Source organism: Rattus norvegicus, chromosome 12 (assembly GCF_021556685.1).
Source record: "Rattus norvegicus strain SHRSP/BbbUtx chromosome 12, alternate assembly SHRSP_T2T, whole genome shotgun sequence".
NCBI classification, from domain to species: Eukaryota; Metazoa; Chordata; class Mammalia; order Rodentia; family Muridae; genus Rattus; species Rattus norvegicus.
The window spans coordinates 17742310-17763270 of NC_141545.1; the positions used below are offsets into that span (position 1 = coordinate 17742310).

At 49.9% G+C, this 20961-nt stretch overlaps 1 protein-coding gene across 2 annotated transcripts in view; it reads right to left on the bottom strand.

The window, feature by feature from the left end:
- Positions 1 to 164: 164 nt before the first annotated feature.
- Daglb (diacylglycerol lipase, beta) overlaps positions 165 to 20961 on the bottom strand; it is a 42067-nt gene continuing 21270 nt past the window's right edge. The window contains 9 exon segments of one of the 2 annotated variants that reach the window (NM_001107120.1): positions 165 to 1287; positions 1383 to 1627; positions 3397 to 3469; positions 3552 to 3620; positions 9724 to 9851; positions 10141 to 10221; positions 14473 to 14550; positions 17590 to 17673; positions 20051 to 20177. In NM_001107120.1, the coding sequence (NP_001100590.1) occupies positions 1095 to 1287; positions 1383 to 1627; positions 3397 to 3469; positions 3552 to 3620; positions 9724 to 9851; positions 10141 to 10221; positions 14473 to 14550; positions 17590 to 17673; positions 20051 to 20177 (1078 nt within the window). In that variant the 3' untranslated portion in view covers positions 165 to 1094. 2 annotated transcript variants of the gene reach the window in all.

The window sequence follows — 20961 nt, forward strand, 5'->3', positions numbered from 1 at the left end:
AAGGATGGCTTGGATCCTTTAAAGTAGTTGAATATGACCTCCAGTACCTGGTCCTCCTGCCCCCATCTGAGTGGTGGGGATAACGTCCCACCACACTTGGCTTTTTTGTTTTCTGTATTTTGGGTTTTTTTTTGGAAACTGTGTCCCGTGCTTGGTGGAGGGTCCTTAGTAACCAGAGTGTTACCAGACAACTTGGTTTAGGGTAGAAAGGCAGAAGTTCAGCACCAGCTGGGTACAGTAGTACACGCTTGTAATCCCAGCATGGAAATGGCACACTGGAACTCGGCCAGCTCCTGGCTCCCAGGAATACACACCTTCCTTGAGGCACTTGATAGTTTACCAACTTCTTTATTTATTGTTTAATCCCCCGAGCCTCCCACCCGGCTCGGGTAGAATAGTGTGAGAATTAAGCATACCTAAGAGTTAGTGATCAGCTCGTGTATTCATGAGGCAGGAGCTGCAGTGCCGGCCTCGGAGGAAGCTCGGCTGTCCTAGTGCCCCCGGAAGAATGCGGGTAAGCATAAAGTGCATGTCCGTTGTCTTAAGTTCAGACGCTGTAAACAGAAGGGGATCCTAGCAGGAGTGGGGGCGCTGCAGATCCACTGAGAAGTCTTCAGGTGTAGACTTCTTAGGTGGCCACGGGAGGCTTGCTCCACGAGCTGGCCTAGAAGTACCAACACCTATGCATGTCCCCAACTCTGGATCCTGTTAATACTGTGGTTAAAAATAGTTCCATAGGCCAGTCAGCGGTGACACACGTTGTTAATCCCAGCACTCAGGTGCAGAGGCAGGCCGATCTAAATTCAAGGCCAGCCTGGCCTACAGGGTGAGTTCCAGGACAGCCAGGGCTACACAGAGAAACCCCGTCTTGAAAAAAACAAACCAAAACAAAAAGGTTGTGTAAATTGTATGGTCATATTGATCGCTCTGCTGAGACCCCTCAGGTTACTACTGATGGACAGACCCCACCATACCAGCCTCACAGAAGCCACTCACAGTCAATCAGTCTTAAGAAAAACAAAAAACAAAAGCACAACAAAAGAACCTCCAAAAAATGCAAGTCCATTGTGCTCGTCAGTGTCCTGTAGGGCTGACTAAGGGACGTTAGAGCCGCCTTGGCCAGGGCACGAGACACAGGCTGTTCTGTCGGCGACCACTCTGTCCAGGGCCCGAATCATGACGTCGGGCATATGGTCAATCAGCATCTTTGGGCCTATCAGGATCTTGCTGAATTCTGTTTCATGTGCCCACCTCGCTCTGTACTGGGCAGCAGAGCAGCAGCCAAACCTTGAACAAAAGAACATCGTCAGTGAGGCTGCACTCGGGAGATACTTGCGTCACTGATGGCGTGGCATGGCAGACTCCCGTGTCTCCGTACTCACCTCCCTGAACCACCCTCCTCTTCCAGGTGGATGATCCTGCCGGGTGGATACAGAGTGGGGTACTTGGGAGAATCCAGTGGGGAGTCGCCGGAGCAGTAGCCTGGGGAGCACCGTGTTAGCAGAGTCTGCTCCCCTAGAAGAGGCTGAGTCAGGGCCCCCTGGTTGCCCTCATCCAGTTCGGTTGGAAAGTTATCAGGGCTTCCTCCAAACACGCTGTACCAACAGCCGTGCAGCAAGATCTTGTACTGAAAGGTGAGACCCAAGGACTAGGTTGGTCCTGCGCTAGGTGGCAGCCTGTTCCACCACAGTCACAGAGCCACTGTACTTGCAGCAATAGCCAAAACCCAAATCATACGTGTATTTTAAAATATACATATGTATGTATGTATGTATGTATGTATGTATGTATGTATGTATGTGTATACATATACATATATGCATACATATACATTTGTATATATATACATATATATATGCATGCATGCTTGAGATTGACCCCAGAGCTAAGATGTATACATACTAAGACTATATATACTCTTTATTATTATTATTATTATTATTATTATTATTATTATTATTATTAGGGTTAGGGTAAGGTTAAGGGTTAGGGTTGGGGTTAGGGTTAACTATATATACTTTTATCACTGAGCCAGCTCAACCCCAGGAGACAAGTCCTACTTTCTTTAAAAAAAAAAAAAAAAATTAGCAAGAAAGCCTTGGTCCATCCTCGGCAGTATGCTGGTGCACATCTCTAATTCAGCACTTGGGAAGTAGCTACACAGTTCAAGGCCAGCCCAGGATACCTGACACCCTATCTCAAACACAAAAAGCCAGTGGTGGCCTTTAATCCCAGCTCTCAGGAGGCAGGGGCAGGCTGACCTCTGGGTTCCAGGCAGCCTCTACAGAGTGAGGTCAAGGACAGCCAGGGCTACACAGAGAAACCCCGTCTCAGAAACAGAAAACAAAACAAAACAACCCAAACCCTTAGGTGTCCGGTAAGAAGCGCATATTAAATGCTTTGATTAGCAACAGCATTTTTAAAAGGGTAAGAAAATAAAAGCACCCCCAGCTTGTGATACAGGGAAATCCTTTGGCAGTGTTCTGAATATTGTCGAGATTCCCATTGGTACCAACTTAGTCTTTAGTCACATGTACGTTGTGTGTTTCTGTGGTTGGCATGTTTATGTGGTGGGAGTGGAGGGTTAGAGGACCTGGCTGTCTCCTCCATCCTCTGGGTTCCAAGGACTGTCCTCAGACTGGGTTTGGTACTACATGGCTTACTGACTAGGCTGTCTCGCCAGCCCTCCCTCCCTTTTTGAAACTACCCCAAGGGCAACAAAACTAGGGAGTCATGCATGCTAGGCAACTGGTCTACCACTGAGCCTTAGCCCCACTCCCAGCCCCAGCTTCCTTTTCCTCCACCCAGCCTCGCATTTTTGGCAGTCCCACCTCAGTCTCCCAGGTACCGGGATTGCAGGCCAGCACTAACCACTGCCCTGCCTCATGGCTCTCAGCCTCTATTGGTTAAGGTACTTTCCCTCTTTTCCTGTGGGCGTGGGTTTGAACCTAGAGCCTCTTGAATGCCCAGGAAGTGCTCTACCACTGAGTACACTCCCAAGCCTCTGCCATTAAAAATGTCATTACTTTTTTTTTTTTTTTTGGTTGATTGTATGTGTGTGGAGATGAAGACTGGAGGGAGGTCCTCCCCCACCGTGAGGACTGAATGCTGCTGGTCAGGCAGCTTGGCAGGCAAGCTGGCCCCCTAGAACCACTCAGTCTGTATGTGTCAGCCTTTGTCTGAGCTCGGGGGCACCATAACAGCCCTGGAAAGGTGGTCGGCAGCGGCAGCTTGGGCAGCAGCATTTCCTAACTGTCACTGCATGTTAGACGGAGTCCCAGACAAAGGTCTGTTCACCGGGCAGGAGAAGACACAGCAGGAAATGTGCTAGGCCGAGGGGCTGTGCGGCCGTGGGGCCCCTCCCGCACGTCTTGCCCTGGCCGAGCGGCCAGTTACCTTTGGCTTATTGCAGTTGGCGATCACTCGCAGGATCCTCCTCTTGAGATCCTCCATGTTGGCCACGCTTAACCTGTTTGGTGGAGAACAGACTGAGCTCAGCCCTCGGTGTTTTCGAGAGCCCCAAGCCCACAGGCCAACCTCGAAGCACCAACCTGGGGATCACATCCATCCCTAGGATCAGCGACACCACGAAGTCCTTGGAGTACTCAAAGAGGGATTTGCTGGAATCCGAACAGGAGACAAGTTAGTGTAGTTCTGCTGCTTCAGAGGGACAGTAAAACAGCTGCCAGGGCCAGGCAAAGCCACAGGAGACCTCCGCAAAGAGACCGGACAGCTAAACCCTCAGATGACCCCTGTGACCCAGCAGGCCCTCAGGGCACCATCGACCACGGTGCCCTGGCAGAGGCAAGAGGCTAGCCAGTATGGTGGGCACCTGCGAGGCCACGCTAGTCCAGGAGCCACTCAGGAGCGGGAGGCAAGAAGACCGGCCCACCAGGACTAGACTGAATTCAAGGCCAGCCTGTGTTCCCGCTCATACTTAAGCAGTAGAGGGAGGACTGAGAATTGGGACCAGCCTGGGCTACATAGTTAAGAAATTATTCAGAAATCACTAAAACATAAATATGTAAATAAAACATAAAGGTGACTATCACCTAAGAAACGCATACTTCTGGTGTAAAGGACAAGAACTTGGAAACTGTGTCGATACTGAATTAGAAAACAAAGTTAAGTGACACCAAAAGCTAGCCCTAAGGGTCAAGCTTGTAATGCAGGCTCCAAATTGAACAGGCTCCTTTTCTGGGCACAGCTGTAGGACCAGCACTCAGGAAGCTGAGGTGGCCTAGCCTGAGCTACATAATGAGATCCAGGCCAGGTTGGGCTACACTGTTTAAGACCTGGTCTCAAACCAAAACCAAACAATCCCCACACTATTTCTGCATCTCTAATTTTCTTGCGTGAATTGTATCTTAACACAGGCAGAAACTTGTGTTTCTCAGTTTCTGACCTTTGTAGGTCACTCAGCTAAGCAGTGCAGAAGGAACAGAACCCACTTCCTATTTCTCAGTCCCTGACGCAATCTATCCGGCACGTGACTCTTACCGCTAACACTATGGGGAGAGACGGTAAAGTCTGGCTCTGAGTGCGGCCGGCAGGAAGCATACAGGCCTAAAACCATCCACTCTGAATCAGGCCTGATCCTCAGTGATCACTACCATTTTCTTTCTCTTTTTAAGGCTTTACGTGTGTGTATATGTGGGAACGTGTGTGGTGTGAACATGCTTGTGGTTGGCCAGAGGCTAGAGGAGGGTGTCAGACCCCCGAGACCCCCGAGAGCTGGCGTTAGGTGGTTGAGAGCATCTGAACTCGGGTGCTCACAGAGCAGCAGGAGCTCCCGACCCTGAGCCATCTCTCCTCCTCTCCTGCTTCCCATATAAGACAAACCATGTAGGTGGACTCAGCGTGGGGAGCAGATGCTGTCTGGGGTGAATGCGTATTGTGGCCAGGAGCACAGCCACATTAAGGGTCCTAACACTCAGACCCAAAGGGATGGGAGTGTTGCCAGTGTGCAGAAAAGCATCAGCCACAGCTTCCTCTTCCTGGATGACTGGCCGCCCCTCCCCCCAAGACCCTCTTTGAGACAAGTTACCCTCCCACTCTGAGCAGCCTGTAATAAACCTGCCTTCTCACTTGGCTTAGATGATAAAAGTGCTGAGTTTCAGGGCTGCTGGGGCATCCCAATCAGGGCACCCGGCCACTCGATCCCAGCTTTGCTGGACACCCATCCATTGTTCCTTATTCCCCATTGCCCCTGCCAGGTGAAAGTTCTGCTGTCATGGCAAGAAACACATTCCCCAACACAAAGGAAAAATAGCCAGATCTAGGATGTGACGAGCTCTTCTCAACAAATTACCTGGTTTCTTGTAGAAATAAGGGAAAAGCTGGATGGAATGGAATGCACCTGCAGTCCAGTGCTCCTACTGTGAGAGGTCACCTGCAATCCAGTGCTCCTACTGTGAGATGGCCACCTGCAATCCCAGTGCTCCTACTGTGAGAGGTGCACCTTCAATCCCAGTGCTCCTACTGTGAGATGGCCACCTGCAATCCCAGTGCTCCTACTGTGAGAGGTGCACCTGCAGTCCCAGTGCTCCTACTGTGAGAGGTGCACCTGCAGTCCCAGTGCTCCTACTGTGAGAGGTGCACCTGCAGTCCCAGTGCTCCTACTGTGAGAGGTGCACCTGCAGTCCCAGTGCTCCTACTGTGAGAGGTGCACCTGCAGTCCCAGTGCTCCTACTGTGAGATGGGAGGCAGAGACCTGACAAACAGGACAAACAGGAGGAAGCTTGGTGGCTGACTAGCCTGGACTAGCCAGCAGCAGAAACAGGAGCCCTTGCCTCAAAAGGAGCTGGAAGGAGAGAACTGACTCCTGAGGGCCATCTTCTGATTTCTAATGCAGGCCCATGTCACACCTGTACGCGTTCAGTAGTGGACTTGTGAGGAAAAGGCCAGGTCCACAGTTTGAGGGCAAATGTGCCATACCCAAGGTAAGAACGGCTCTTGGACCCTCATGCAGACAAACCGGGGAATGACAGGAGTCAACTGAGAAAATGTCATCAGTTATTAGATATCCAGAAATCTAAGAATTAAAAATCTGTCTTGGAGCCAGGTATGGTGGTGTACACCTTTAATCCCAGCACCAGGGAGGCAGAGGCAGGTGGATCTCTGAAACAGTGAAACTCTTGTTTTGAAACAAAACAAAACAACTACAAATCTCTGTCTTGGGGCTGGAGATGACTCGGCATCAAGAGCACTGACTGCTCTTCCAGAGAACCTGGGTTCGATTCCCAGCACCCACATGACAGCTCCTAACCTTCTATATCTCCAGTTCTAGGGGATCCAACACCCGCACACAGAATACAGACAAAACACCAATGGTCATAAAACAAAATAAGCTATATTTAAAAGCTCTCTATCCTTAGCTATATTATTTACAGATGTAATGGTGACTCGCTTCAAAGCTAGCTCTTTTTTTTTTTTCTTTTCTTTTTCTTTTTTTTTTGGAGCTGGGGACCGAACCCAGGGCCTTGCACTTGCTAGGCAAGCGCTCTACCACTGAGCTAAATCCCGAACTCCCAAAGCTAGCTCTTGAGCATGCATTCTTATGTGTGTGCAGACAGTGTGATGGAGACAAGGGAGGCATGTAAACAGCTGTGTGTGTGTGTGTGTGTGTGTGTGTGTGTCTTTGTGTGTGTCTGTGTGTATGTGTGTGTGTGTGTGTGTGTGTGTGTGTGTGTGTATTTACAAACCATGCGATACCTTTTGGGTGTGGTACTCCCTATAATGCCCAGACTTGAGCAAAAGGAAAGGTCTTTTGCCAGGTATGATGGTGCACATCCTTAATCCCAGCACTCAGGATGCAGAGGGAGGGTGAAAAGGAAGAGGAAGAAAAATCAAACCAAAACAAGGGCTCTTTGTTGCAGCATAGTTGATCACACTGCGAACCCGGAGACTGTGTTATTTACTGAAAAACCTTATTTCTAGTTGTGCTGTGCCTCAGCCCTTAGCACACAAAGTGACAAATCAGAGAAAGATCTGACAGTATAGGATAGGCCTGACACTCAAGAGAAGAGAGAGGAAAGGGAAGTTACTTAAGAGAGCTGTGCAGACAAAGAAAACGAGGAGGCAGTTTTACCTGGAGAGTTTCACAGAGAACAAGCTGGACACAGGTGAATGAGAAGGAGCTAGAAGATTAGAACAGACTGCCAGAGTTAGTCTGAGGTCAAGCAGAGCAATTCAGCAAGAGGCTCAGAGAGACGCCAGATTGAATCAGTCAGCTGGGAGAGGAGTTTGAGCCAGAACCAGCCAGCCAGAGCTCAGAAAGAACGAGAAATGGTGAGCTTACTCAGCAGCAAGTCTCAGAGGATGAAAACATTTCAGGCCCAGGTTAGCACACAGAGGCTGTGCACCTCCCAGACGACAATTACTACAGGAGAATAAAAGATACTTTTATAGATCTTTGATTTGTTTTCTGTGTTTTTCAAACGTTCTGGTGGATATGTAGTGTTTTGTTTTGACCTTTTATTTTGTAATCTTTAATTTGAGTCTTTTTTGGTTATTTTTAGGATTATTTATTTTATGTATGAGTGCTCTGTCTGTACATGTATCTGCAGGCCAGAAGAGGGCATCGGACCCCATTACAGATGGTTGTGAGCCACCATGTGGTTGCTGGGGACTGAACTCCGGACCTCTAAAGGAACAGCCAGTGCTCTTAATCCATGAGCCATCTCTCCAGCCCGTTTCACCACATTTTAATTATTTTTAGATTTACTTATTTTTAGTCTTTTTTGTCGTTGTGGCACAAATTCTTTTATCATCAATGCTAAGGTTTACACAGCATAGCCCAGTCAACATGACCAATCAGCTAGAAAAAGAGAGTTTTGAACTCATAAAGAGAAGTAAATGTCTTTGTTCAGGCCCGTAACTGTGAACCGCCTTGGCGCAGCCTATGTATGTGATGGACTGGGTGACTGCAATGTGTCCTTGGCGGTCCATCAAGGATGACAAGGTCAGAGCTGTGGTTGGGGGAGGAGGCCAGGAGCAGGGGAGGCTCACGAAAGAGCTCAGCAGCTGGAAGCGCTGGCGGCTAAGCCTGATGATCTGAGTTCAATCCCTGGGACCCAGAGAGCATGAGAGGACAGCCGACTCCTCCAGTCATCTCCAGCACATGACGCAGGAGGGCACACACACACACACACACACACACACACACACACACACACACACACACACTCATCCTTGCTCACAAAGGAATGCCACTTAAACTAAAAAGTAGGAAAGGCTGAGGCTAGAGAGACGCTCTGTGGTTAAGCGTGCTGATTGCTCTTCCAGAGAAGCATCGATCACTTTGGGTGATTCATAACCACCTGCAGAGCGCCAGTTGGGAGGACCGCGTGCCCTCTTCTGGCTTCCAGGGACCCTCGTCTGTACGAAGGAGACGTTCAGAGTATAACCTTTTCTTTTCTTTTTTTTTTTTTTTTTAGTTTATTTTCTTTAAGTGATATTGAGAATTGAACCCAGGGCCTCACTCATGATAGACAGGTGCTTTAACCATTAAGCTATATCCCCCGTCTTAAAATAAAATGTCTTTTAAAAAAAAAAAGCCAGGGCTGGAGAGATGGCTCAGTGGTTAAGAGCACCCGACTACTCTTCCAGAGGTCCTGAGTTCAATTCCCAGCAACCACATGGTAGCTCACAACCATCTGTAAAGAGATCCGATGCTCTCTTCTGGTGTGTCTGAAGACAGCTACAGTGTACTTATATATAATAAATGAATAAATCTTAAAAAAAAAAACAAACACAAAAAAAAAAGCCAAAAAGCAACCTTAGGGGCTGAAGAGATGCCTTGACAGCTAAGAGAACACGCTGCTCTGTCAGAGGACCTGAGCTTGGGTCCCAGCACCCAGGTGGGGTAGCTCACAACTGCCTGCAACTCAAGCTCCAGGCGGTCCCAGTGCCTCTGTCCTTTACAGGGACCTGCTCCAGCATGCACACACAGAGACAGAGACAGGCTGACAGACACAGACACAGACACAGACACAGACACACACACACAGACACACACACACAGACACACACACACACACACACACACACACACACACACACACACCCCGATCTCTTAAAAACCCCAAGCTTGGAATCCTACCATTTATCCAGGATGATAAACCCAGCTCTCTTGAAGGCTGAGGCACGAGGATGGTTCAGTGTCTCCCTCAGCTCCTCACCAGGCTGCAGGCCAGCCTGGCTATTTAGGAAATGAAATGCATTGGGTCCACACGGCTGAGGACTACGATCCTCCGACCTCCTGAGTACTCGCACCACAGGCACGCCCCGTTGTGTGCAATTTAGTCTTTCTTTTCCTTTTTGATATCTACCCCACCTTAACCCTATAATCCTCCTGCCTCAGCTTCTCTAGTGCTAGGATGACAGGCGTGTGCTAGCCAGACTTCATGCACGCTAGGTGAGCACTCGACCGACTGGGTCACAACTCAGCACTCACTACACAGTGCTTTAAAACGATGTCTGAGGGGTTGGGGATTTAGCTCAGTGGTAGAGCGCTTGCCTAGCAAGCGCAAGGCCCTGGGTTCTGTCCCCAGCTCTGGAAAAAAAAAAGAAAACAAAAAAACAAAAAAAAAAAAAACGAATAATATATCTCCTGATATATTATTTGAAAAAACGAAAAAATATATCTCCTGAGAAGGAGATATAATTACGGTATGTAAATGAGAGACAAGCCGCTGTTGGCTGGGCCTGCAGGAGACTTACCTCAGCAGCCCCCTGGGCGGGGAGAAGGCATAAGCACGGACTTGTGGGTAGGCCCCGCGGAGCATGATGGCTAACAGGGCCGCAGCTCCAGCTCCCAGGCTGTGCCCCACCACAACGAGCCGGTACTCCTAGGGGACAGAGGGCAGAGGGAGTTGAGGCCCGGAATATGGGTAATAGAACGTGACAGGAACAGAAAATAGAAAATGAACAATCGGGGCTGGAGGGATGGCTCAGTGGTTAGGAGCACTGACTGCTCTCCCAGAGGTCCTGAGTTCAAATCCCAGCAACCACATGGTGGCTCGCAACTATCTGTAACAAGATCCGATGCCCTCTTCTGGTGTGTCTGAAGACAGTGACAGTGTACTCATATATAATAAATAAATAAATCTTTAAAAAAAAGAAAATAAACAATCTCACCGGAGCAACACTGAAGGCTTGGCTAAGAATCCCATCGTTGACCAGTCTTCGATAAATGTATCTGGCCGCTTGAGCAATTCCCTGGAGATACAGATAGGGTGGGGTCAGCATGGTTCAGAAGATGGGTCTCTGGCCTTGCTGTTCATCCTGGCCTGTGGCCCAGAGGCTGGCTGCCATGAAGGGTGTGCTGTGGTATATCTGAGTGGGTAATGGTACCAGGACACCCGTCTCTGCAGCAGCCATGTCCTTGTAGCTCTGTGTAGCAGCCACAGCTGCACCAAAACTGTCTAAGGACGGAGGACTAAACCTGGGGCCCTTGTGTATCTGGGCAAGCAACCTGCCAGACCTTTTAGAAATTATTTTTATGGGCTGGAGAAAAGGCTCGATGATTAAAAGTGTTCCTATCAGAGGACCAGGGTTCAGTTCCTAGCACCCACATTAGGCAACGTACAGTCACGCGTAAGTCCAGCTTCAAGGGGTCTGTTGCTATACTTCTGGACTCCATGGGCATGTGTACACACACACACACACACACACACACACACACACACACACACACACACATGCACGCACACACGCACGCGCATATGTCTTCATGGGCATGTGTACACATACACAAACATACACACACACATATATGTCTTCTAAAACATTATTATTTTTTTTTTTTTTTGGTCTTTTTTTCGGAGCTGGGGACCGAACCCAGGGCCTTGCACTTTCTAGGCAAGCGCTCTAACCACTGAGCTAAATCCCCAACCCCAAAACATTATTTTTTGAGATGGTCTCTAAATTGCCTAGTCTGGCTCTTAAAATTTGACATGTAACCCAGCCAGGCCTTATACTTCTTGTGTGTGTAGACGTGTGGGTTCGGTTGTCTGTCTGTGCATGTGAGGCAGAGATCAACTCTGGGTAGCTTCCTCTCTTGAACGCCACCTTGTCCTCTTGAGACAGGGTTTTCCACGGTCCCTGGAACCTGCTTCACTGGCTGGCCAGTGAGTCCTGGGACCTGCCTATCTCCATTCTCCCTCCCCACCCGACCTGGGGTTATAGCTTCTCAGACGGGAACTGGGAAGCCAAACTCAGGTCCTTCTGCTTGGGTGGCAAGCTCTTCCCACTGAGCCATCCTCCCAGCCCCAAGTCTTTGGATCCTCCTGCCTCAGTCTCCCAAGTGCGGTACCACCATGGTAGATGATCTCTGTAAAAAGATATTAAGCACACTGCTCAGGACAGTGGCAAAAGGCTCCTGCTGCTGCTGAGCTGACAACATGAATTCTATTCCTGGGACCCACATGATGCTGAGAACTGACTCCTTAAGTTACTCCCTGGCATGCATGTTGTGGCACACATGCACCCTCGGTGCAACATGCACAGGCTTAAAGGACACAGTTTTGAGTTGTGAGAGGTTAAGTCCACTCTCAAATGGGGAGAGATCACAAACCAGAGCAAGCAGAGGGAGTTGAGAAGGCTGTTTATTGGTGTTCTGAACTTTCAAACCACAGCCGAGAGACAAAGAGACTATTTTTAGAGTGGGGCACACTTACAGGTCATGTGGTAATGAAAGACCCTCCAAACAGTGGTCTGGGGCTCTGGTTTTGTGGCTAGTTCTTGTGTTGGAAAGGCAGACGCTACAGTGTATCCTTCACCACACGAGGTAACCAAAGAGAACTGTTTCCAGAGGGTTCTGTTACAGTTTGCAGCACTTCTCATGCCGTGGGTTATGACCTCTTTGGGAGAACACATATCAACTATCCTGCAATATCAGATAGCTATATGGACATATTCTTTTTGAGGCGAATGCTGTTTTGAGGCAGGGTTTCTCTGTGCAGCCCTAGCTGTCCTGGACCTCAAGAGCTCTGCCTGCCTCTGCCTCCCTCCCGAGTGCTGGGATCAGAGGTGTGTACACCACTCTCCGTCTGCTTACCAGACATTTACGTTACCATTCACAGCAGTGGCAAAGCTACAGTCAGGAGGTAGCAAGAGCCCACCACAGTGTGAGGGACTGTAGTGGGGGTGGGGGAGGACGACACAGCATTAGGAAGGTTGATAATCACCATGTGAAACCTGGTTGCCCGTTCAGCAGCAAACTAAACTTTATAGGTAGGGGAAATGAGAGGTGGCTCAGAGGTTAAGAACCAGGTCCATTCCCAACTCCTGTAACCTGTGGTCAAACTGCCTGTAACTCCAATTCCTGGGGCTATAGCGCCCTCTTCTGGAGTTACTGCAAACGCATGGCACATATACAGACAAGCAGGCACAAGTGCACACAGAGAAGTAAAAAGGTTTTTTTTTCTTCTTCGGAGCTGAGGACCGAACCCAGGGCCTTGTGCTTGCTAGGCAAGCGCTCTATCACTGAGCTAAATCCCCAACCCCAGTAAAAAGGTTTTTAAAGACACTATTTCTGAGAACTGCAGCAAGATTGGGTTATAAAAGGCAGAGTGAAAAGAAGAGAATGAATCTATCTATCTATCCATCCATCCATCCATCCATCCATCCATCCATCCATCCATCTATGGGAGACCTGCTTTTGTAGTTCAAGCTAGCCTAGCCTCACACTCACTGCCTGTTTAGTGCTGGGGTGACAGGTGTGCAGCCCCACTCCCAGTTTATTCAATGCTGGGCAGTGACTCTAGGGCTTCATGCACACTAAGCAAACGCTCTGCTGACTAAGTCACACCCTTAGCTCCGCTTCAGTAAGTTTAGGTGATCAGGAACGGTTGCTAACACAGTTGCTCAACGTACACTAATGGGCACAGCTCTGAAGAAGGCTGCTCCGTCTATCCCGGTGTCTCTCCCCTCAGCATGCATGTGCAGGCCAAGGACACCTGGAGCCTAGGGTGTTTGGTTCTTGCCTCTTACTTTCCTGTTTACCCCTCTTTATGCTGGGTTAGCTGTCCCTAGAGCTCCTGGGCATTCTCCTGCCTCCATCTTCCCGGAGCTGGGGCTACAGGGGCCCACTGGTCTAAGCTAGGCTGACCAGTCAGCACGCCCCAGAACCAGCCTGCCTTCACCCACACAGTGCAGACATCGCAGATCCACACTGCCACGCCCAGCTGTTGAAAGTGAGTGCTAGAGAGATCCAAATTCAGATCCTCACGCTTCCCTGGCCTGCACTTCACCTGCGGTGCCATTTCCCTGGTCCCATCCAATAAACTGATGGAAATCCCCAATCTAAGTTTAGTGAGAGACCCTATCTCAAAAAATAAGGTGGGAAGCAATTGAAAAACATGTCCAGCATCAACTTCTGACCTTCACATTTGACCCTGCACATACCAAGGAGCACACACGTGCACACAAAGACAAATACTAGAAGGAGCAACCTCAAAAGGAAAGGAAGTAATAGAGAAGCTATCAGATCTGGGGGTGGGGCCATTAGTGTTTAATAAGCCAACATCAGAGTTCATCAAAACTCAGGGTACAGATAGAAGAGATGGGCGCACGACATTGTACAAACACATGATGGTGCTGAACTGAACCACCAAATGGTTAAAATGATAAATGTTATCTACTACCCATCTAGCCATCCATCCATCCATCCATCCATCCATCTACCCATCCATCACCCATCCATCCATCCATCCATCCATCTACCCATCCATGCATCCATCCATCTAGCCATCCATCACCCATCTACCCATCATCCATCTAGCCATCCATCTAGCCATCCATCCACCATCCATCTACCCATCCATCTACCCATCCATCATCCATCAACCGTCCATCTACCCATCCATCAACCCATCTACCCATCCATTGGTCCAACTGTTCACCCATCCATTCATTCATCATCCATGCAAACACCTTCCCATCCATCCTGTGATTTTTGGCTTATTGAGAGAAAAGTCTCACTACATAGCTCACTATGGCCTGGACCTTGCCGTGTAGCAAAAAAACAGCCAGAAATTCATAATCCTCCTACCTAAGACTCTCCAGGTTACTGTATCCATTTTACCAACATTTAAAACCATTTCTCTCTCTCTCTCTCTCTTTCTCTCTCTCTCTTTCTCTCTCTCTCTCTCTCTCTCTCACACACACACACACACACACACACACACACACACACACACACACACACACACCACACCACTTGAGGTGGGTTTTCCCCAACCACCCCCACAGAACAGGAAGAGAGAAACAGAGAACTAGGCCCTGGCCACATGCACAGAGAACTTGTGGGAAGTGAGCTGTCCAGCCTGTGCCACCCACCCACGAGGCTGGAGCCCTCATTCTGCTGCTGCATGCCGGACTGAGCATGTTTGACTGTCAGTCCGTCCTCCCTGGCTCCTGCCACGTTACCGCGCCTCTCTGAAATGGCCCTTCTCAAAACAAACATACCTTGTGGGCCACACAGTCCTGTAGATCGATATCCAGCTCTAGGTTCTCGCTCTCGGCAGACAGATCGGTCAGGACGTCCTGTGAATGTGGAGACAGCAAGGTCAGCCTGTGGAGCTACAGAGCAGGTGGTGAAGGCTGCATGTGCCCAGGCTTATGGCTCCCAGGACACTCCAAAGAAGTTGTTCTTTTTTTTTTTTTCTTTTTTTCAGAGCTGGGGACCGAACCCAGGGCCTTGCCCTCGCTAGGCAAGCGCTCTACCGCTGAGCTAAATCCCCAACCCTAAAGAAGTTGTTCTTAACCCATGGTTCAATACCCCTCAGTGGATGGGTCAAATGACCCTTCCACAGGGGTCACCTAAGACCATCGGATGTTTAAATTACCATTCATAACAGCAGCAAAATTACAGTAACAACAAGAGTAGAACTACGGTTGGGGGGGGGGGGTCACAACATAAAGAACTGTATCAAAGGGTCGCAGCATTAGGAAGACTGCTCTAAAGAATGGCAGACAATGCAGTCAGACTGCTGGGAGAACTGTCACCTAGTCTCTACTGAGAACACAGGCAGTGCAGGAAGCTGGCTGGGCACCAGGCAGGAAAGGATGGTGGTGAGGAAGGGAAGGGTGTGGTGGGGTGATGGGGGAAGGGAAGGGTGTGGTGGTAATCCTGAAGCACCTTTGACTTGTAGCACTGCTATCTAAGGAGCTTCCCACCCCAGAGCAAACCCTCCTCCTGTCCTCAGAAGCCCACACTCAACACTCACTAAACAACAAGGTGCTCACAGGAGAGATGGGATGAGTGGGCGCCCGGGCCTGAGGGAGTGTGGAGTAAGCGCCTGGGGGCAAGCACCTCCTAGGGTCCTCGTTGCTTTAGTTTTTGTTTGTGACGGGGTCTCACCACTTAGCCCAGGCTAGCTTTGAATCCCTCCTGCTTCTGCTTCCCATCCTGGGATGACAGGCACGTGTCACCATGTCCTGCTCACCCCTACGTGATAAGAAGCCCCTTCGACCATGCACTGAGGACACCAGGCACACCACTTAGGGCTGTGCACAGAGTGGCACCAGGAAGAAGTGGCCCGGCGGGTCACAGAGCATCACCAGGGAGATACAGATTCCCTCCCTCTAGAAAGCCAAGAGGACTTGAAGAGCCAAGTCTGTGCCCAGCATGAGGGGCAGACTGGAAAAGTTTGGGTGGGAACCTGCTTGTGATCCTGCATTTGGGGACACTTGGGAGCTACACAGGAAGGGTCTGTCTGATTAGGATGAAGAACACAGGTGGGGACTGAGAGGCCAGAAACCTTTCTCTCACTACAGGGGACCAACTGGTCAGGACAAGGGCTGGGAAAGAATTCTACAGCCAGGGAGTCTGGGGCTGTAAGGTCTAAGACAGTGGACTGAGCCAGGAGGGATGGAAAGTACTGAGGGCTGAGTGGGGGCCTTCCACGCGGCAGGGTAAGTGCTCTGTCTCGAGTCACCGCCTCTGACAGGGAGATGCTAGGCAGGTGCCCCACTGCTGCGTTATACGCCCACGCCACTTTCCTTAGACCAGGTCTCATGAAGGTAGCCTTGGCTGGCCTGGAACTCCCTGTGTAGGCCAGGCTGCCCTCTAACTGTGGTAGACCTGCCTGCCTCTGCCTCCCAAGGGCTGGAATTAAAGTTGTGGCATAGAAGATGTATGCCTGTGTAACACACGCGTGCCTGACACCCACAGAGGCCAGAAAAGGAAGCTGGATCTGCTGGAAACAGTTACAGATGGTTAGGGCTTCATTAGGTGCTGGGAATCGAACTCAGATGTAAAACAACGGCAGTGCTCACCTAAGGCTGAGCCATCTCTCCAGCCCCGTTTTATTTTGATGCTGAGTCTAGGTTGCTTAGGCTAGCCCTGGACTTAAGCTCTCAAAGTGTCTGTGGTTACAGCCCATCCTGCCTGCCCAGGAGTAACACTGGTCCTTCCTGGGTGAGCAAAGAACCAGGAAGTGGGAGGAAGGGGTTGCAGAGAAGAAACAGGAAGCAGACAGATGCTGAAAGAGGGGAGGAGCGGAGCAAAGAGGAGATGGGGAGCACTGGGTGGACAAGGGGCCTCAATGCACCCCAAGAAGAGCCAGCATATGGAGACCGGAGGAAAGGAGGGCCCACAGAGAACCCCCAAACAAACTTGATAGCATGTGACTTTTTTTTTCTTTTTTTCGGAGCTGGGGACCGAACCCAGGGTCTTGTGCTTGCTAGGCAAGCGCTCTACCACTGACCTAAATCTCCAACCCCAGCATGTGACTTTTAAATCTGTGTGTGTGTTGTGCACGTGCACACTCGTGTGCACAGAGCAGGTGCGCATGTGCTGTGGAAAGGGTAATGGCGGTCGGGTCAGAGAACCATGCAGATGTCAGCCTTTGTCTCCCAGAGTCTCTGGCTGGCCATGAACACACCAGTGACCTGGCCCTGGGGATTCCCGACAGACTGCTGTTTCACCTCCCATTTTGCTGTAGACAGCTGAGATCACAGACATGCTATGGCCTCTGGATTGTATGTGGGTTCTGGGGATTGTTTACAGGTCCTCGACCTTCCCCTCAACATACTTTACCACTGAGTCATCTCCCCAGATGGCCCTGCCTCTCTTTTAAAATTCAGTCTATGTAGCCCAAGCAGGACTCAAACTTGCAATCCTCCTGCCCCAGTTTCCAGAGTGGTGGGATTATAGGAGTGTACCACCATACATGGCTCTGTGTCTTCTGATACAAGACCGGTCTTGTTCTCCCACCTGGCTTTGGGCGCAGAAATTGGAGGGTGGGCTGTCTAGGCTTGGGCCTCATCTAGGCATATCTAAGGATCAGCAGGAGGCAAACCAAGTAGGTCTCCCTTGAGCCTGTCTTCGAACGTGCTGGCAACTTTGCTGCCAACGACTGATGGTTGAGTGGGAACCATCTCCCCATGTTTCAAGTCAGTGTTTCACAACCCACACTTCCGCTTGCTTCCGGGTTTCATGCTTCCCTTGGTTACCTCACAGGCAGTGGTTTTCTCTGTTCCTAACGGAAGCTTTCCTTAGCTCTGGGCACCCCACTTGTGCCTCACTCCCTGCTCCCACCCGGCGCCCAGGTCTGAATCTGTCGAGCACACCAGCATTACCTGGAGAGACATGGTCCCTCTCACGGCAACCACAACAGACTCCTTCCTGTGATCCAGAACCACTATGAAGGGCAGCTCGTACACCTGGAAGACAGGAAACCAGCACGAGGCTGGACTCACAGGGGCATAGGGCAACCAACTACAGAGAAACCTGCTTTTCTCTGATGCCACTGACCGGCTTTGGCAACCGTGTGGTGGGTAAACTGAGGCAGGCAACCACTGGGGGTCAGTGGGTGGATCCAGATACCTACGGGGCTGCTGCCAAAGGAAGCCAGAGACTAGAGAAGTTACTCAGCAGACTTTTCTCTGAGGGAACAAAGCCTTAATTTACTGGGGCTGGCACTCCCTGTGGTCCGCAGGAAAACTATGAACTCTTTAACTCTTTGGGGTTAGCAAGAAAGAAGGAATGAGAGAAAAATCACACAAACAAAAGGCAAAGTCCAATAACTTCATACATACAGATATACATGCACATGAATACATTTATACACACATGTATGAATACATACATGTATATAGACCTATAGGCAAACATATAGACATTCACACATAAAATGGTAGAGCAGAGCTCCAGCAGGCAGGCTCCAAGCATTTTACACACACACACACACACACACACACACACACACACACATGCACACACACACACACACACACAACTAGTAGATGGAGCAAGCTCCAATACATACCCAGACAAGCTTTAAATACACACACACACACACACACACACACACACACACACACACACACACACGCAGTTGATGAATGGAAGGAATGATGTTCCGATCCTCCATTCACAAACTTTAAATCAGAATGCGTATGTATCTACTCATCAGCAAATCTTAATAAATCCTATCAGGAGGCTGAGGGCAAGAATGGGCATAAGAAATCAGTCATCAGCAGTCCAGCCTCAGTGAGAGTCCCGTCAGCCACTGCTCCCTGACCATAAAGGGTCCCTAGCTAACTAAGAAGACTGTGCCTTTCTGAACTTCAGATTGTGCCCTAAGACTTTCTACAGCAGAGTCAGTAGCAAAAACATCTCAATATATCTTTACTATCAATTTAATTTTTCCAGATGTTCTCTAAGGGTGGTGGTCATTGCTGACAATCTACATCTCCCAAGGTGGTGATAGAATCGTTACTGTGCTCCAGCAGCAATGCCTGAAAGAGATCCAGCATTATTATTCTGAGCGCCAGGGATAGTGCCCCGTGAGGGTCTGGAAGCCCCTCAGAGTTTTCACAGGATTCTTGGATTAGGAGGGATGTGTGGGCGGCGAGCAGAACAGAACTCTGTAACAGCATGAAGTCCTCAGGACATTCGGTCCTCCAGGCTGTGCCACACCGAGGCCCACCCACGTGGCTGTGGTAATCTGTGGGCCAAATTCCATGAGTTCTAAAGCCATCTGTCGCTCCTCCTGCATAGCCCTTGGCATTCTGACCTGCTCTCTCTCTCTATCCTCCTGCCTCAGCCTCTTACATGCTGGGATTATGGGCACACACCACCATCTTGGCAACTTCAGGAGTTATGTGCGGAGGCCGTGTGTGTGTGTGTGTGTGTGTGTGTGTGTGTGTGTGTGTGTGTGTGTATCAAGGCATGTGTACAGAAATTAGAAGACAACTTGAAGGAGCTCCTTCTCCTGTTGTGTAGATCCTAGGAATTGAACACGGGTCTTCAGGCTTGGAGACAGACACCTTTATCCACGCAGCCATCTCACCAGCCCAGTTACAGAGCTCGTCCCAAAAGCAAAAAAGACTCTGTGGACCACAAAGTCTGAAAACAGTGGCATACAACCAACTGAGGTTACAGAGGTTAACCACACAAAAGAGGTTAGAAAGCAACCAGGCAATGCTCACCACAGACTTTGAAGCTGGTAGGAAAGCCCGTGTGTCTTTGAGAGAGAGAGAGAGAGAGAGAGAGAGAGAGAGAACAAGTGTGTGTGTGTGTGTGTGTGTGTGTGTGTGTGTGTGTGCACACGAGTCTTCTATGAAGAACAATCCACCACTCCGGGCCTTGTGGTGTAATCCCAGCTATTTAAGAAGTTGAGGCTGAGGTAGCTGGCACTTAATGAGACCATATGGACGGTAAAAAGGAAGAAGGCGGCTGGGAACTAGCAAGATGGTTCAGTAAGTTACAGCACTCACTGCTAAGCCGATAATCTGAGTTCAATCCATAGGACTTGTACGCACATGTGCATGAGTGCACTCAGATTCACACGCACACACACACAGACATAGACACACACACATGCACAGACACACACATGCACACACATGCACAGACACGCACAGACACACACACACACATGCACAGACACGCACAGGCACAGACACACACACACGCACACACATGCACAGACACAGACACATGCACATGCACACACACGCACTCTGACTCCCACCCCTGGACCCCACAGGACTTCAGGACCCACACCCAGAGCGCCCTGTCTGGGACAGACAGTACCTTGTCGTGAAAGCTAACGTGGATGAAGTCTCTGTACTGCAGCCCCGTCGTCTTCAGGATGGAGGCGAAGTGGCAGTGGTGCTCGTCACCTTCCACGGCATCATACTCTATGTCTCTGCCTCTGCAGCTGCAGGGAAAGGAAGGAGGGGACTGTGGTGCCCGTGCCTCCGCCATATGCAGCGACCCCACTGTAGGATTTATCTAGAAAACTCAGGAGGGGAGGGCTGGCCACTTCTAAAACATTCTAACAAAACCATTTGTCTTGAGCAACAGGGGATGGAATCCATGGGTCTTGCACACAGAACAAATGCTTCTTCACTGACCTAGTACATTCTAGATATTCATCTGTCCGTCCGTCCGTCCATCCATCTATCCATCCATCCATCCATCCATCATTTGTCTGTGTGTCTGTGAACATGTATTTGCATGCACGCTCACACATGCATGGACATGGAATTTCCTACTCTGGCATTCTTTCTGCATTAACTCCTTTGAGACGGGTGTCTGGCTGAACTCGAGCTAGGCTGGCAGCCGGCAAGCCCAGACCTCCTGTCTCTCTGGGCTACAGGCAGAGTCTGGACAAGGCTTCTTATGTGGATGCTGAAGCTTCGGACTCAAGTGTTCAGGCTCGAACAGCAGCGAGTGCTGTACTGATGGAGCCGTCTCTCTGGCCCATTACCAGTGTGAGGCCCAAGGATGCCAAAGGGACCTCAGAAACACTGCGGATCAAGTGAGGACAAAGGGCCCTCGGCTGCGGGAGAGCACGTAAAGGGTGAAAACTGACAGAAATATCGTATGGGAAAGGTCATGAACAATTTCTGTGGCTGGGGGCTCAGCAAGTGAAGGCACCCACAGCCAACCCTAAGGACCTGAGTTCAGTCCCTGGGATAGGATCTACATGGTAGGAGAGA